General features: G+C 43.9%; 1 protein-coding gene across 5 annotated transcripts in view; it reads left to right on the forward strand.

Annotated features, from left to right (window-relative positions):
• The first annotated feature begins 527 nt into the window (after positions 1-527).
• ELMOD1 (ELMO domain containing 1) overlaps positions 528-18877 on the forward strand; it is a 62377-nt gene continuing 44027 nt past the window's right edge. The window contains exons 1-3 of one of the 5 annotated variants that reach the window (XM_030560785.1): positions 528-691; positions 12521-12617; positions 17372-17626. In XM_030560785.1, coding sequence (XP_030416645.1) covers positions 17499-17626 — 128 coding nt within the window. In that variant the 5' untranslated portion in view covers positions 528-691; positions 12521-12617; positions 17372-17498. Of the gene's footprint in view, positions 692-868; positions 1278-12520; positions 12618-17371; positions 17627-18877 lie in introns of those variants that run through there. The other 4 variants (XM_030560799.1, XM_030560790.1, XM_030560816.1 and 1 more) reach the window with 4 other exon arrangements.

Below are 18877 nucleotides of genomic sequence, written 5' to 3' on the forward strand. Positions count from 1 at the left end.
TTGCCAGTGAAAAAAAGCATGAAGTGACAGGGGGCACAGAACAGTGAATGTAGTTTATCCCTGGTGCAAAGCCACACCCACAAAATCAGACCCTCACTCAGGCCTCAATCTTTCAAGGTGCTGAGCATCCTGCCCTCCATCTAGTAAAGCATCTGAGCACATGATTAACTTCAAGTAGGCCCATTAATTTCAGGGTTAAGCAGGTGCTTAAGTGATTTGCTGGATGAGGACCAGCCCTGATCCCTTAATGCCTGTAGAGCGCTGGGGACATGCATGCAAAAACTCTCCCTCAAGGCATGTCAGTTTTACCTTTTCTCTTGCGGGGGGGGGCGGTGCTATGGCAGCCATTCCCCATCACACGCAGGGGCCCCGGGCAATGTCCCGCCTGCCCCAGGGCACACAGGGCCCGCAGGCGCTTGACCCCCTTTCTCAGCCCTCGCCAGTAGGTGGCAGCCGCACCCTGTTCCCCGCCCGCGGCTCCTCGGCCCTCCCCGCCAGCGCGCGTGCGGCCCCGGCCCCTCCCCCGAGCTGGCAGCTCCTGACCCACATTCCAGCGGCGCCGCCGCGCAGCGATTCCCGGTGCAGCCGAACCAGCGGCTCATTGCGGCAGCTGCCGAGGGGGGGCAGAGGCTGGTGAGCGGCGGCTCTGCGGCGCTATGGGACCGTAGCACCCGCCGCGGGCAGGAGAGAGGTGAGGGAGCCGCACGGGCGCCTTGTAAATCCCCCTCCTTCTCCCTGCACGCGGCCGCGCTGCCCTAGACGGAGCCCGGCAGCAGGGTGCCCTGCCAGACAGACCGAGCAACAGTGTGTATCCCCCCCCCCCGGCGCATTTTGCATTTCTCCCCGGCTCTGGTTGTGCAGCCTCCCGGGCGTGGTGCATCGTGTAGCCTGGTAGCAGCCGCCTCCCGCTCTTTGCTCTCAGTGGCTGGACCTGGGCTCCGTGCAGGTCGCCTAGCGACGGTGTATCTGGTCCTGGAGAGGCGCGAGCTCCTGGGGCGCAGAGGGTGCGGGGTCTCGCCTGGCAGCACCCCGGTGCCATCCGCATCGCAGCCAGAAGGGCAGCGGCTTCCCTGCCCGCTCCGTGGGCCGGGAATGGGGGGATGCTGCGGTGATCGCTGTAGGCTTGTGGCAGGGCTGTAAACACTAGTGTGTGGAGCAGTTTCTTTGAGCTGATTATCTGGTGACTGTGGTTACAACCTGCCTTCGTGCTCGAGCAGCTGCTCACGGCCATATCGCCTTTCCCAGGTCACTGTCAGGAGAGGGAGTAGCCAGCGAAGGTAAGTGCTGGAGAAAAGAGGCTTTTATTTTTATCCTTGGCAGAATGCTTTACGTTTTTATAGTGACTGTGTGTAGCCCAGTGACACACATTTGTAATCCCCCAGAGCTGGCATGAAACGTCTCCTTTTTCTTTTGGAATTTAGCTGAGTAACTGTCATTAAAATCATTGGAGTTAAAGTTTGTCCCTTTACGTTTTGGACTTTTGGATTTCAGTGGGATTTTATGTGTTAGAGAAATTAGGTTGACTCTTGCACTTAAGCACACAAACAAAACATCCTAAAGCACTGAGAGGGAGGATAGGAAATTCTGGGCAGATATCCAGGTGTCTTGCTCTGCAGCTCTGCAGTGTTTGTGTCATGCAGATGGTTTGACAACCATCCTAATATAAGTGGAGTTGCCAATATGGTGGAAAGCAGAGAGAAACACCTGAAGCCAGATTTGATCTCAATTGCACCATTGTGAATAACTCCACTGAAGTCAATGGAAGCTGTGAGATCAGAATCAGGCCCCTTGGGGTGCTTATCTCATGCAAACCCCATTCATTTTAAAGTTTGCTCTGAAATCACCATAATTGTAATCTTCAAGTTTATATCCCCCACCAACCTCTACCCTTTTCCTTGCCCCCTCCTGCCTTTTAAAAAAAAAGTATTAGAGGAAAGAGGCCACTGTGTATTCAATAATTGATGAGAAGTACTGTTACTGTCAAGTCCCAGCAGCTCAACATTCAGATAACAAACAGTTCTGGTGACAAAGGCATTTGAAACAAAGGAGCCATTTTAGAAAATGCTTGAGAGAAATTATTTATCTCCATGCTTTTGTGGTTGTAAACCAAGAGATCACTTTTAAATTGGGTGTACATTTTTGGAGAGTAGAAAACTGAAGTAACAGAGAAATAAAATAGAGGAAATAAAGTTAAATTTCCTTTCTGTACTACAGCATATATTTCCCACATGCACTGCTGCTGGCTTATTGTCATCTCCTGTTTCAAACATCTGGTTACACAGTGAAAGAACTATTTTGTGTACTTCTCCAGCCATGAATAGTTGAAATGGTTCAATGTACATGTGCTGCTCATCTTGCTTAATTGAGCACTGATGCCTACCAGTAGTAATTTCTGTGAGGATGTATTGCATGCTTCTCATCCTGTTACATGGTGATAAATAAATTAGATTTTAGGAGCAGTTATGACAGTAGACAATAGCATCTTTCTGTGGTTACCTTTAAAATATATTTGGGATAGTCACATTTCTAAGCCAAGCATGGAGAATCCAGATGCAGTGCCACATATTTGAATTTAATGTCTTAGTTTTTAGAGTTGGTGAAAGCTGTTGCTAGAAATGTTAAGTGTGGTTGTCAGTTTCACTTTTGGAATAGATTATTTATTGCCTACCTAGATTCTTGCCTGAAACTGATAGGCATTGTTTTTCAGAGATGATGTATTTCACATTAAGACAAATAGCCATTTGTAGAAAAAACTTCAGGAGACCATTGAATATCAATGAATGCTACAGATTTCCCACAAAACACTGCTAATTTTCCTGCTAGCTTTGGTGCATTTCAGGGAATAGGCCTGTATATGAAGTTATATAAAGGGAGAGGGATAGCTCAGTGGTTTGAGCATTGGCCTGCTAAACCCAGGATTGTGAGTTCAGTCCTTGAGGGGGCCACTTAAGGATCTGGGGCAAAATGAGTAGTTGGTCCTGCTAGTGAATGCAGGGGGCTGGACTCAGTGACCTTTCAGGGTCCCTTCCAGTTCCATGAGATAGGTATATCTCCATATATTATTATTTATTTGTTATCATGTCAGCAGTGTAGAAAGTGCCTCTTAACCCTTTGGGAGTCAGAGCCCACAGGACAGGTGTTGCACAAAGTTTTAGTAGATAGATACTGTCCTTAGTTCTATGCAGCAAAGCATTTTGTTAAGTGACAAAAGATCTTTTTCTACTGACCTTGCCACAGAATCGTAAGCCAATGAGACTAGTACTGCTAACACAGCCAGAATGCTAAACCATACTTAAGCTATGGCACTTCAAGGCTGTGCTGCACTAGCTTTTCTTTTCTTTTAAAATTCCCATTGTTGCTAGCAGGTGTAGCTCAGTAGTGGGAGCACTAAGGTACACAAGGTTTCAGGTGGCTGCTGGCAAATTAAGTACCTTGTATTCTAATCCTGCTCAGAGTAGGTTTGTATTCAGAGCTGAACTGTGATCAGCACTGGCCCAGCTGCAATCATTATTAGCACTGATCCTGCTTTATTATATAGAGGAGGTATAAGATGCACAAAACCAGACCAAAGGGAGCTTTATTTGCTCCATGGGCCACTTGCAGCACTAGCAGAAAATTGCAAAGAGAAAAATCTGGGCTGGCTGGAGAGCAAGGCCTACTGGTTCTAAATGCCACTGGGTCTTTGGGAGAGTTAGTCTGTACCATTCATGAATGTCTGCTAAGCCTCATTGAGAAGAAGGTTTGTCTGATACTCCTCAGTAGTCTTTGTTGCTTGATGGTGTAGATCTTCATAAGACCACAAGCCCAGGGAGAGCAGAACATTTCTCAGGAGTTTATGGAAGGAAGGAGAGTCCTAATCTGGATGAGCTTGCTAGAGTGCTGGGAAGGAAACCAGGTGATTTGGGGGGATTCAAAATGAGGAGTGAATAAAATGAAGGTGGATGATTGGACTTAGGTGAAATAAGATGGAGAGTGGGGATCACTGATGCTGGTGAGGGTAATACTGAGAGTTGTAGGTTGATGAGGGTCTGAGAAGAAAGTTTGTGGTGTCAGGAGGTGAAGAGGAGCTGAGAGGTTCAGAAGATGGTTTGCAGACTTGATGTATGACAAGAGGGAAATTGTGACTTGTTAGAGGTGGTTGGAGGATTGGGCCTGTCTTGGAGGGGGCCTAGCAGGTACAGGGGTGCTGGAATCATGGTTCTGCACCCAGAATGAATTGCACGTGTAGTCTTATAGCTATAATCTCTCCCCTTTGCCCCCAAGTGCTACAATACTTACGAAGTCCTTTACTGTTATTGGTTGATCCTCACAACAGCCCTGTGAGGTAGGTAATTGTAATTATTATCTGTCAGCTATATCTGGTGAGACTGTGGTGCAGAGATTAAATGACTTGCCCAAGGCTGCAGAACAAATCTGTGCAAGAGGCAGGATTAGAACTCAGGAACTCCTGGCTCATAGCCCAGACCAAAATCCCTTGGATGATGCTGGCTCTTCATTAATTCATTGTTCATTCACAATTAATGCTTTTATGGAGGTGATTGGGGAAGGAAGACATCAACTGGGGAAAACATAGCATGCCTGTGAAATTTAAAACCTAAAATAAATAGTGATACCATTTACCTCTTACATAATGCATGTAAACAAGTCTCTAATTACAGCCAATAGTATGTGTCTGTGTCTGAAGTCATTCAGTTTAGAGGAAAAAAAGAACACATATAGGATCCAGGTCATTCTATGTTCATGATGCCGCTCTGCTGGTGCATGAACCAGGAACAGGTTGCTTTATGTGCCATTTCCAAAATACAAAGACATTAATGGAAGTCTTTGCACTGACTTCAGTGGGCTTGGTATTGGTTACCATGCAAATATGATGGAAAAAGATTCTCACCCTCCTCTACAGTGTTTCAGGTCATGAGAGTACATCCATCTGTAGTGTGGCAACTTCTATGTCAACTATCCTTTATGATCAGTATGCCAACAAGGAGGACTGGCACATGCTAAGAATGGAAACACTTTGGGTACAAACCAGTGCCTGTAGTTCTTGGAAGTTCTCCTCAGTTTCCATGACTCTGACGTGGTGATCATCATACTAAACAGGTCAGCTTTTCCCCCAAATGTACCTTGACAAAACTACAGCCCTGCTGATAACTGACATTGTTCAGTTACCCTGTTTCCTGCAGGTATTGATAACATTGGTGAGCTGGATGTGTGCGATGAAACAGGTTCTGTTCTTTGGAAGATAACTGAGAGCATTATTTCTTTGGGCAGATTTTCCCCCATTGTTAATTTCTTGGGATTTGATAGTCCCTGGCACAGGCAACAGTGAGAAAACATGAGGAGAGCTGGTGCGGGGGAGGCAATGAGGAGAACTCTCATCGCACCAGCCAAACAGGAGAGGGGAGCACAGCTTGCCTAAGCCAGGGAGGAGAAGGGAAGCTCTCCCTTTGCTTCTAGCAGCAGATATGGAGTTATGCTCACCCTCATATCCTTTAAACCCTGGGCTTGAGCTAAAAAGGAAACAGTGACTTCACAACAAGCCTCCCACGCATCTACTGTGTATGGAAGCCATTCCGCAAGGGCACCCTGGTCAAAACTGCAGGGGCCTTTGTGAGGTGGCCATGTTTCTTCTTCCACCTGTTGCCTGTCTTATCTGTGTAGATTCCGGGTTCTTGGGGGCAAGAACTATCACTATGTGTTTGTACCGTGCCCGGCACTGGATAAAAATAAAATGAAAAACCTTATTCAGTTTTGTATTGTGCAGAAGGGGAAAGGTAGCACTGAAACATTCATTGTATTACATACAGATTGCATGGGCACAGCTATTGCTGCTTCCTATGAAAAAGAGAAGGAAAAAAATCAAAGTAAGCAGAATGAAACTGAAACGTACAAACTAAGAGGCATCTGATCATTTCTGTGGGGGAAATCCAAATGAAAGAGAGGGGATTCCTGAGTTTCATCTTGCAGAGTTTCCTCACCACAAGAGCAACTGATGGAACATAGCTCATGTCACGTACATTATCACATAAGCTATTGTAAAAGTATTGTAAAAGCCTCTTTCACAAGTGATGTTGGTGCTCATAAGAAACTCTACCCTCCTATTCTTGTGATGTCTGGAACTTCTACATTGGTGTTACTATGTTCTATGGAGAAATTATTTGGTTTGTATACACAGTCCAAGAGGACTCATTCCATAGTATGACAAAGGTACAGGATCACAACATCGTTCGCTGCAATGCAACCGTAAGATCTTTCTCCTGCCAAGGTTATTGCTATCAGCTTCAGCATGTAGATCACAATCTCTAAGATAGCATGGACTGTACATCCTTACTGAATTCTCATCATATTTCCTGTCATAAATTTTCGGGAAACTTGGGCTTCTGTGACTGCTCCCTTTTTTTCCTTTTCAATTAAAAAAAAAAAAAAGACAATGAAACTAATGTTGAAAATACAACTATGTAAAGTGATAAAAAGATGGAGCTTGAAAATTTTGCCCAGAACCTATCTACCTCATGGGCTGAAAATATCTTCACCTACGTATCCTTTGCAGTGTAATGGTTGTGTTTGTGTACAGTTGGATTTTGAGTAATATAATGGTAATGCTTTCAATCAACTTTCTATTTAATGAACTTTTTTTAAAAAGTCATTTACTGCTGATTGTCTCTTGCTTTAATTATAGTTTCTTACTCTTCCTGACTTTACTCCACTTCTTCTTTTCTTCAGTAGATCATGTTGTGTATCTTGTATTCCTTTTATCTTCCTTTATTCACTTACAGCATTCTCTTCCCCCTGCCATATTGTGTTCTTTGCCTCATTCCTGACTCTATTTACACCAAAAATCTATTTGTCAACACTATACTTCCCACACACACACACACACACACACACACACACACACACACACACACACACACACACACACACACACACAACTCTTACAAGTAGCTTGGAAATTTTACCAGATACTTAACAGCATAAGAAGGGTGTGGGAGTGGGAATAGTCACTGCCCAGAGATAACACCCTGATGAGAAACAGCCCTTTCTTTCCACACACCCCTTTCCCAGTTGTTGGGAAAAGGGTCTGGTGTGTGATTTCCTACCAGGGTGCTGTTCCTGGACCCTGCTTGATTTTGTATTTCATATCAGTCTCTGCCTGTTAGTTGAGTGATAGATTGGAATCTCTTTCCTGGTCTCCAAAACCTTCTTTCTTCTGCAGTGGAGACCAAGCATTCTGTCTCTGCCCTTAGCCCCCTCAAGCCTCACTGAGGCCTCAGTTGCCTAGCTGCTGTTAGGATGGGCTGTTTCTGCTACTCTCTGTAAATGTTCCCAGTACCCATCTCAGGTCATAGCTTCCTTGTTCAGGTTTTCTTCTTCCATGACTAGCTTCAATGTCTGCCCCTGGTGCTGCTCAGAGCCATCTCAAGCAGCAGAAGAGTGAAATTGACCTAATTCGCATCAGTTCTTGGTTAGTCAGAGGGTTGTGAATAGGGACATTGAAAACTGACAAGACTATGGTGATTGCTGTAGGTTGGGAGAAATGATCAGGAGCAGCAGAAGCACTGAGCCTGTTTGCAGCCTTGGGAAGTTGCCCCTGAATCAGTTTATAACAGGTTCACATTTGCCATGTTTGCTTTACAATCTACAAACTTCTCAAATAAAATTAAAGCTTACTGGCTGCAGAAGTTGAAAGCACTTGGTTGGGGAAACTTCCTACTCTCCATAGGCATCTAGAACTCTTTCAGACCCTGTTAAAACAGACAGAGCTTGCTCTAAAATGTAATCCATAAAATGTGCTTTGTTGTGCATTGTGCACACAGTCAGGGCTCCCAGCAAGGTCACATACATACACACAGAATTGTTCTGGTTTCCTCAGCATACAGAACAGTTCACTGAGCACCAAGCAGCAGCCAAATCAATAGGCCATAGAATTTCAGAAATAACTGTTTCTCATTTCTGAGTCAGCTCAACTGCAGACTCATCAGAAGTTCATTGGATTGCTCTTTAGCTGTGTCTGGGGTCATGCAATCCTCAGAGGGACTGTGATAAATAGTTAACACTTACATAACACTTTCCATCAGAGGCTCTCGGTGCTTCACAAAAATAACATTCCTCTGTGCCATCCTTCTGCTGAACTGTTGTATACTGGCTCACTTTACTGGAGTAAGGTATATCCTGGGTCCTGTTGCAGTCATTTGGCTCCATGAAATGTTAACACAAGGATAGTTTTCTCTCACATACCCCTTTTCAGCTTGTCTTCCTCTTGTAGCATCAGGGTAAAGTTGTCATTACCACAAAAGCTGTCTGGATGCAATGGTAGGAGAGCTTTTTACCATAGGAAGGATTTCTGCTCAATCAGTATGGATCATGTTGGAGTTTCCCTGAATTTCTAGATTGATGCTGCTGCATTATCTTCCTTTTGCCTCAAAGGGCTGTCCTGCGTTGTCCGGTTGCATCTCTTTTTGGTAAGACTTAGATGTTTATGTCAGTTGTTACCCAAAATCAGTGTGAAGGCAATTAAAGTGCTTATTGACTGGCAACTTGTTCAGCATTGTGCTAATCGAATGCTCCAAGCAAACCTCACAGAAGATACTAGTCTGGGTCCCTGACTGGCCATCCCATGCTGAGTATGGATACTACCCACCAATCACAGTAAGTTTCTACACCTACATGGGAGATGGGATTCAGGACCAAGAGACCCCTCTACCAGCTCTGCTCTCTTTGGCCATTTAGGTGAAGTCTGGCAATAGATGTGCATTCTTGAGGCAGTTATCTTTGCTGCCATCTCATTCACACCAAAGGCTTCCTATACTTGGCCAGATCTATGCATTTGGGGACTGGCTTTTTTAAGTTCCTAGGGTGAAATCTTGAACGCAGTGAAGTCAGTGAGAGTTTGCCATTGATGTCAATGGGCGCTAGAATTTCAGTCCTAACCTTTGTCCTCTGTTTTTCTAGAACTTGTTTAAAAAGAAAAAAGCTAGTTTTGTGAGTAATTTCAAAGCCGTTTAAGTTTCAAATGATTTGAAATGGACTGATTTTTAAAAAATTTTAAAATTTTTTTAGACATTTTTATCTAAAGTAACAGTTCTGAAACTTTAGCAACCCAAGGACCCCCATTTTGATTTAAAAAAAAATTGGGGCTCCCCAAGCCCCCCTGCTCAGGACTGGCCCCGTCTCTTCTCTGAGGCCCCACCTCCACTTGCTCACTCTCTCTCTCTCTCACTTTCACCAGGCTTCAGCAGGGGGTTGGGTGGTGGGGCCAGGTGGTATCTGCTCACTGCCCCTAGCCACAGGCATCACCCCTGCAGCTCCCATTGGCCATAGTTCCTGGCCAGTGGGATCTGCAGAGTTGGTGCTTGGGGTGGGGGCAGCGCACGGAGACCCCCTGCCCACCCCAGCCCCAGGGACCACAGGGACGTGCCAGCCACTTCAGGGAATGATGCAGAGCCAGGGTAGGTAGGAAGCCTGCCTTAGCCCCACTGCGCCACCAGACTTTTAGTGTGCAGAAGGCTCTGGGAGGGAGGGAGAGAAGTTGATCAGTGGGACCCAGGGACCCCCAGGAACGCCCAAGGGTCTGCAGACCCCAGTTTGAGAAACACTGATCTAAAGCATTATCAATAGGGCCCTATCAAATTTACAGTCATGAAAAATGTGTCATGGACTGTAAAATCTGGTGGTCTTGTGTGCTTTTTGTACTATACTACACAGATTTCTTAGGGAAGACCAACGTTTCTCAAATTGGGCATCCTGTCCAAAAGGAAGTTGCAGGGAGGTCACAAGGTTATTTTAGGGTGGTCGCGGTATTGCCACCCTTACTTCTGCTATGCCTTCAAAGCTCAGCGGCCAGAGAGTGGCGATGTTGGCTAGGTGCCCAGCTCTGAAGGCAGTGCCCTGCCAGCAGCAGTGTAGAAGTAAGGGTGGCAATACCTTACCATGCCATGGTTGCCACCCTTACTTCTGCTGCTGGCAGTGGCTCTACCGTCAGAACAAGGCTCTCGGCCAGCAGCCACTGCTCTCCAGCTGCTCAGGTCTGAAGGCAGCACCGCTGCCAGCAGTAGCACAGAAGTAAGAGTAGCAATACTGTGACACCCCCCTCCCATACACAGTAACCTTGTGACCCTCCCCAGCTCCTTTTTTGGTCAGGACCCCTACAGTTACAACACCATGACATTTCATATTTAAATAATTTCATGATTTCAACTAACTATTTTTAAAATCCTATAACCATGAAATTTGACCAAAATGTACCCTGAATTTGGTAATGCCCTAATTATCAACATTTTTTTCATTTGCCAAAACAGTTTTTTTCATAAACACATGTTGTTGAGGTATTTGCTTTTAAAATAGTAACTTTGATATGAAAAAAGGAAGAAAAACCCCAAACCAGTATTGACCTTTTTAAAACCACTTTTTGAAACAGACCAATTTTTAATTATAAACTTTTCAAAAACTTCAGACCAGCTCTACTTTTTCTGCAGAATCTGACCTTGAGGCCCATGAAGACAGAAGGTTTCACAAACCCGTAATACTAAGGATTCCTAGCACTGCAGCTCTGAATTTTTGGGTGCAGAACCATAAGTGCATTTGGTCTCCCTTCTGGAGCTCTGGTAACAGAGAGCAGTCTCCAACAGGAAGCTCCTTCACTGACCAAGTTCAAGAAGGAACTGATTAGGGATGCTCAGAGGGCAACATATATGCTTAGCATGGGGTGATGTATGACAGCCGGTAGAGGGCCTAGATTGTGTCCTGTTCCTGCTCCTACTGTCATTATGGGTCGGAATATTTTAAGACTAAAGGCTGTTTCATTTATCTCATGCTAAGACCCAGCAATGAGAATGCTGTACAGATTATATCTTTAGACAGAAAACTGTGGAGGGAGGGCAATTTACGTCCCCTCCAGTCTTGGCCCTCCTTTCCCATTTCACCTGCACTTGATATTGTCTAAGGAACATCAAAAGCTTCCCTAGGGAGCTTTAGAAGCCTGCCTGAACCAGAGTTTGTTGTTAGCCTCTGTCCACCCTTTCAAGCAGGTGTCACAGCAGGCAGTAGCAATTACAGCTGTATTCGGGGGACAGCAGCATGGTTCAGCCAGTCAAAAACAATCTAAATGGACTGAAGCTTTCACAGTTTAGGGATTATATATTTTTAGCGAACAGCATGATGTGATCCAACTGGATAGCTATGTTTTTATAAATGGAGCACTTGATCTTTTCTTAGCAGCAGGTGACAGTATAATATTCAGAGATGTCAGAAAGAGGAAAGGAAAATGCTCACTAGGTGGAAGAAGGCGAGTGGGGGAGGGGGAAGTTTGCATCAGATTAGCAGTATCATTTGGTCCTGCAAAAGTACATGGGGTCAGATTTTCCAGGGGTCATCTTCCCTTTGAGCCCCCCCAAAAGCTGCAAGATTTTCAAAAGGATGCTGAACTCTTCAAAATATTGGGTGCCCAATTGTGTGAAAATCTGGCCTTTAATCAGAAGCCTAAATGTGAACTGAGTTCTTTTGAAAATCTGGCACGTAGATAATTAGATTTTTTTAGACATTTTTGCTTCCTCTGCCTTTTAAAAACTGTGGTGTAGTTTATTACTGGCACAGAATGTGCCTCCCTGTTGGCAGTTCCCTTTCCGTAATGGACGAATGGTCCCTATATTTGAAGTCTGTAAAGGGCTTTTGGATCCTCCTGGATGAAAGGTGGTAAATAAAAGATGTTTTGTTGATCCTTTTGAGTATTTTGGTGTGTAAAATTAATAGCTGAATTCTACATCTTATTGGAAGTATTATTTCAGGGTGAAAACAATGCTACATTTTAGAAGCTTATGGAGAAAGGAGGTTGCTGGGGAGAGTCCCAGAAATCTGTAGTGTACAGGCTTGCTTCCCAGAAACTGACTTCTTATCTGAATTCCACCCACTGCTTTCAGCTAACTGGTAATCACAATGGAACTTAACTAGGCTTGCCTGTCTTAGAAGAGTCTAGTGGAGATGCTGAGTAAAATGTGAGGAAGTAAATTGCAAGACAGCAAACATATCACCTCAAGGATCTTGGTGCCTGGAAGGGTAGTTACTGTCTTGTCTCTCATGTATGTCTCAAATCAGGATCCAGTCATAATACTTTGCACTTATTTAGTGCTTTTAATCCGAGGATCTTCAAATACTGCTACAGATGCTCAAGAGAGGCTTACAATGCCCTTGTGAGGTTAGGTGCATGTTTTTTTGCAGTTACAAATGGGGACAATGTTGCAACTTCACAAGTTCCAAGGAAGTCTGTGGAAGAGTTTTTGTTGGGAGGCATTCTTGCTCTTAGTCCTGGGCTTTATCTAAGAAAATCTGTAATCTGAAAAAGAAAGGCATAGAGCAAAGTAGTATAGGTAAGATTTCAGGCTGAGGACTTGAACATAAACTTACTATTTTTGTTGGAATTAGAATTCTTAAAATAATTGCAGGAAGTATGTAGAAAAAACTCATTAACAACTGAGTGTTGAAACACTGTTAGACCTATTTAGTAACAGAGATATAATTTTTTCTACAGCATCAGTTATTTCTTCAAGAACAACTTTATCTGTGATTGGTTGAGGAGGATTGCATGTCTGGAACGTCAAAGCCACCACAATGAAGCACTTCCTGAGGTAACCCTTCTCCAAAACTATGTCTAATGATAACTCATTTCCCTGTAGAACAATTTTGCTGTATTTTGGCCCTTATCTTCTATGTAACTTGTGGAACATAGCTTATTATTGGTTGCTTTTCAGCCACTTTGCCACTACCATTTAATTAAAACTGTCAAAATGCTAGATTGTGTTAGAACTTCATTTTCAGTTGTACAGAATATAGGGACTGGCCTATTGAATCGGATCAGTGATCCATCTAATCCAGTGGCATGTCACCAGTACCTGATGTTTCAGAGGAAAGTTGAAGACACTCACAAATGGACAACTAAAGAATGATCCGTTAATGGCAGAGAATCCCTTTGGTACTGCAGATTTCAGTATTGTTACTTAAGGTTGAGCATCCGTAATGGTCTGGTACCTAAGCCAATTTCACTGCCCTCACTCTTTTGTTTAAATGAGTTTCTGTCACTATTTCTCTCAGCAGTGATGTAGTGCTAAATTTTATAGTGTAGGAGCCTTGAGAAGTGATCTCAAGTTAGTAATTCTGTCATGTGCGATAGGGTTTGAATATGGGTGCTTTGTCTTACAGTGACACAAGGTAGTTTAGATTTTGGAGGCTAATGTTTTACCAAGAAATTTTATCTAATTGAAAATCTGCACAACAGCAGTAGTGAGCCTTCATGCATTTGTAATAAATACACGCACGTCTCAACATGAAACACACATAACTCAGCTTTTATTTTCCAAACTTTAAGCTAGGTAGCAAAGCATGGTCAGAGCACACACATCGTTAGTCAAAGAGTCCATTGGCAGCACATGTAAAATACTGTCTTTACAACATTCATAATTCTCTGCAAATTTCATATGAGGGCAAGATTCACTGGTTTGTTCCAGCTTCTTTTGAGCTGCTCCATATAAACCTGATTTGACTGGCTAATCAGACTAGGGTGACAATAGTTTTCCACCAGCCCACTTACCCTGACAGCCTGCTGACACATCCCAGCAGCCATAACATACATCTTGTTTACTGCAGCCCCCCTGCCCTCCAGTCCCTCATCCCAAGGCCCTCAGCACTCCTCATTCACTCCTTAGCCCATCGACAACTCTCCCCTCTGCTGCTTACCCACTACCCCTGGGACTTTCCTGGCCATTCACCAGCACATCCCTGGCTCAGCACTCTGCTTCTGTCCCAGGTTAGGGGGATTCCTGTCAACTGTAACCACCCAGAAGCTTCATTAGCTTCCATCACCCAGCTAACACACACAGCATAGGCCAAATTTGAGTGGTGAGTGGCATTGCAGCCTTGCACATGGGGTCACAGTGCCAGTCCAGTTTGGTGGAGGCAGAGGGGTGGCCAGGGGTGATGAAAGAACAGCTAGGCCAAACCTGAGTGAAACTTCAACCCTGCATGCCAGGTTGCAATGACACTTGCTCAAATTTGACCAGGCTGTTCCCTGTCCTGACGGAAGGGTGGCCGGGTCGAAAGGGAATGGCGTTGCAACCCCATGCACCAGGTGGAATCCCAGTGGGCTGCTCTGTCCTGGATTTCAGGTGCCGGAGGAACACTCTGGACTACTCCAGCAGCACTACACCCTGTCTGTCACTGACTGTATATAAGTCCCCTGGGGAATGAGGCTGATGATTTAGAATTGTATGCACACAGCTAGCTCTCTGTTTTTAATATGCTATTAATAAAGCTCCTGTTTTAGTCCAGTCCAAATCAGATAAACAATGCCTTCATTTTGACTCATATAACCACTTCCCCATTGTTTCTTATTCTCTTCCTGTTAGTAACTAAATAGGGAGGGTTAGCATTGCCCATTGTGAGCATGGTGATGGGCACACTTGAAATTAAAATAAATTCCTGTGGATGGCCAGAAGGAAACTGCCATCTCTCTACTTCATTTTATGATACTCCTAAAGGCAGTGAGTCTTGGGAGGCACTCAGATGCTGTACCAGTGAGAGCCAAATAAATATCTGTTTGGGAAACAGTTTTTCCCTTTCATGGGGAAGTCTAACATTTTGAAATTACTTTCCATTCTGATTTGGATTGAAAAGTCAAAATAGCTAAAAGTTTCTGCAAAATGAAAAATTCTGAAAAGTTTCAGTTTGGAAATGTTGAAGTGGAAAAAGTGGACAGTTTTGAAGTATGTTTCAAAATGAAATATTTCATTTTTGAATTGATATTTCAAAATGAAACATCTCATTTTGAATCTCCCCCATCATAAAATCAAAAACATTAATCTAAATTGACATTTTTCTTGGAAGTTTTTTGTCAAATAATTTTCCAGTATTAGCATGTTTTTTAGTTGAAAAATTTCAATTAGCTTCGTTAAAGAGACCTAGGGTGATAGCGAGCAGCAAACTAGATACCAGCATGTAGCGTAATATCATTGCAAAACTGCAATGAAATTTGGAGCTGCAGATGCATCCTCCAGGCTAGGGAGGTGATAATATCTTGGTTTAAATAACACTAGTGAGACAACACCTAGAAACTGTGCACAATGCTAGACATCTGTGATAGAATTAAGCGTGGCAGAACAGGAGCTTTCTAAAGTTGATATCTACTGTTTGCCAAGGTGAAAGAACTGCCTCCTAGTGCAATCATTTTTCCAGTTAGGCTCTAGGATAGTGCTTCTCAGACTATTTACCATTGTGGGCCACACATGCAGCTCTCTCTGTTATGGGGGCTGCATCCACACAATATATATATTACCTGTATGGCCCTAAGGATGTCACATGGGCCGCAGCTGTGTGCTGATTGGGCCGCAGATTGAGAACCACTGCTTTAGTGTAAGGAGACTGGGTAGAAACTGAGAGTGATAAAGGTATTTTGAAGCTGCCTCATGCTGAGGGAGTTCATTTGAAGCAAAATGGAAACTACTCCATCCCTATGAACTTCCCAGAGTGGCAGCCATTGTAAAGAAGACTTGGGGAGAGAGCTGGAGAACAAGAATAGGCTCTAGAAAGAGCAGATGATATGTGTGGCAGAGCTCTGACCTTGCTCCCATGGGTCCTGCGCTTCTGGGCGGTTTATGCTAGCCTCAGTGGCTCACTGTGACCCTCCACGTAGCCCTTCTCTCTCTAGGGCCAGGGTTACAGTCTACTGAGCCCTTTTCATCATAGGCTTGCAAGGAGGTTGGTGAGAGAACTCCCACAGTCTCTGTTCAGCCTCCTGTCCTGACAGGGGCCTGACTTCTCCTCCCAGGAGATGTTCCTGTAGTGGTGGGTTGGGGGGAACCCGGGCCCGCTCTCTACTCTGGGTTCCGGCCCAGGGACCCTAATGGTAGCAGCTGTTGGTGGCCAACCTTTCACTGCCAGAGTTGCTACATTTCGCTGGGCCACTTCCCCACAACTCTCCTGCTTCTCCCTTCCCTTAGGGCTCCCTTAATGATGGTTTGAGGGTGTCTTCATTAACCAGCCCTTCAGCCGCACTTCCTCTCCTCTGGCTTTCTGGCTCTCTCCTGTCTGACTGGAGTGAGCCCTTTTTATAGTATCAGCAGGGCCTTAATTAGAATCAGGTGGTCACATTAACTGAATGGCCTCACCTGACTCTTTGCAGGTTAATTAATCAGGTGTTCTCATTAGTCTGGAGCAGCCCCTGCTCTGGTCAGTCAGGGAACAGAAAACTGTTAATCCAGTGGCCAGATATCTGCCTTCTGCTATTCTGCTGTACCCAACTGGCCTGGGTCTATCACATATGATAAAACATGTCTGTGTAAGTGCAGAGTCTGTGGCATGAGAGATTCTCTCCATTAATTACTGAGGTAGGTTCAGAGTGTGTATTAGAAGTATAGCATTAGAGTGGGCTTGTGGAAAGGAAGGATGGCCTTGTGGTTAACACACTGGACTGGGACTCAGGAGCTCTAGTCCATTCTGGCTCTGCCCCAGATTTCTTTGTGACACCATGTACAAATCACATAATTGCTCGATGTCTCTTCTCAGTCTGTAAAATGAAAAGTACGATACTTGCTTTCTCCACCTTTGTCTGTCTTGTCTCCTCAGACTGTGAGGCCCTTAGGATAGGGGCTGTCTCTGATTGTGCTAGATGCTGTACATATATATGACAGAGCCTCTAGGTGCTACAGGAGCTCAAGACACTAATTCATGTCCTGATGAGGCTAAACAGGACAAATATTAAGGGTTGTTATAGGACAAGTTTTCAGATAAGGATGAAGTTGTTGTAATTTGCATATTGGGTTCTGTGTGGTTTTTAATCTGTTCCTTTTCTGCTGATGTATTGTTTGTGGGTTATTTTGATAATCTGTTTAAAATCCTGACCCATTCCTTTGATGATGTGGTTGTTGTATATATGGTTTGTTTTAATTAAATATCAAAATTTTCAGGGCATGCTATTTAAAGCTTATTCTATCAAAATAGGTTTTAAAAAATTGATCACTTTAAAAAAGCTCAAGTAGAAAATATCCTTTAAAAGCGCTTCTTACACACAACTCAGAAATGGCTGAACTCTAAAATTACCTTTCCTCACTGTGAAGCAATCTGTCTTCCACCTGGAGGAGGGATGGTGGGTTAGCCTTGGAAAAGTTTTCAAAAACTTGGCATTGCATGTGAATGATAGTAACTCTTGCTGACATTGAGACTAAGTTATTATATGTAGGGCTAAGTTAGAAAGATTCCTATGAAGAAATTAGTTATGATGCTGCGCAGTGACACTTCATTTAATAAACTGAAGTCTTGCAGTGCTTGAGAGATTAAAAAGCACAATCAATCTTTCTCTGTATATATATTTGATTTTAAACCCTTCCTTCAGACATTCCTTGTCCACTTGATCAACTCATCTGTTCAGTCCCTTCCCATGATTCTGCCAATGAGAGAAAATGGACTTTGTGGCGTGTTTGGAAAGGCAATTTGCCTCTGGCGACCCAAAGGGGTAGCAAATGCCAGAGCCAAAGGTTTCTCATGGAGAATGCCCTGCCAGCAGTCCATCCTACTTAAAGCAAGGAGACTCCATCTTAAATGTCTCTGCTGATCACAGTTTTTGTAGTTCTGCACCTTGTGTTCTAAGGTAAGAGGCTCCACCCATTTAATGACCATTTAGCAATGCTGAAACTCTGGCAGATTTTGGGGGGGGTGAGGGGTAGAAAGCACCCTCTGCTTGTGAAAGTGTGAGGCTATTCCACATTCCAACCGTGGTCCAGCCAGCTAAAGACAATATATATTCATTGTATATAAGGGATCTGCTTGGATCTGCAACTTTCCACATTCTGCCTTTTAACTGCCCTTTTGCTTTGGGAAGGCTTCTCTGAGGACTTAAAACTGGACAGACGCTGTTCCTGAATTGAGACTGTCCATATGGTCAGATTTATGTACGCACCTGACCCTTCACTCTTATTGTGCAGCACCAACAGAGGACTTATAAATATTGCAAAGAGCATTCTCTTGGAGGGATTAATATAACCTTTCCAGAGCTTTCTTTGTTTTCATTAGTTCCTCCCCTTCTTTTGTTGGACAAACTCATATGAAAAGCTCATTTGATCTGGGCACTCAGTTATCAGATAATTTAATGGTAAGTGTGAATTTGATAAGCCAACCAGAAGGAAGAGTTGTTTCTTGCTCTCACTTTCTGATTCTTATTACACATGCATAGTCTTGGGTTCTGTTTGCTTCAGTTTCATTTCCTGGCTCAACACGAGCAAGAACATTTTGAAGAATTTCCTAAAATTTGACATTTTTGGCAAAAATGGGAAAAGGATTTTCATAGAAAACATCTCCACTTTTCAACCAGCTCTGCTCACAACTTGGTCTTGGTGAGGCTGCCAAGATGTCACTTCCTTTTATTGTTGTTGTTATTTCAGATACTAAAATATAATTACATACTTACTCTACTTAACACCTGCTGGAGTTGGCTGGAGTGCAGTTTTTCTCAGTAAATCTCTGTCACCCTCCCTTGGTCTACTGGTAAACAGCCTGCAAGCACTAGCAGATTTTTACAATATGTTATATGTCTTGCCCTGATCCCATCAAGTAAATTAAAAATCACAGAGGCAGTTGAAAGTAAGGAATGCGAAGGTGCAGCTCCTAGTATAGAATGCTTTTGAATGACTCTGTCTTGATGTGTTCCTTGGTTGCTATAGTGATTTTCCTCCACGTATAAGCGGTTGGGCAAATTGGAGTTCAGTCTTCCTTATGTCTGAAAAACTGTCTGATATGTCGTACAATTGTTTAAAAAAAAAAAAGGAGCAATCAGGTTTGTGTGGGGCAGACAGATAATTCTCCTTGTAACGATGGCCAACAGAGAACCTTAACTGGTGATCCT

This window comes from Gopherus evgoodei, chromosome 1 (genome assembly GCF_007399415.2).
Source record: "Gopherus evgoodei ecotype Sinaloan lineage chromosome 1, rGopEvg1_v1.p, whole genome shotgun sequence".
Taxonomy (NCBI): Eukaryota; Metazoa; Chordata; order Testudines; family Testudinidae; genus Gopherus; species Gopherus evgoodei.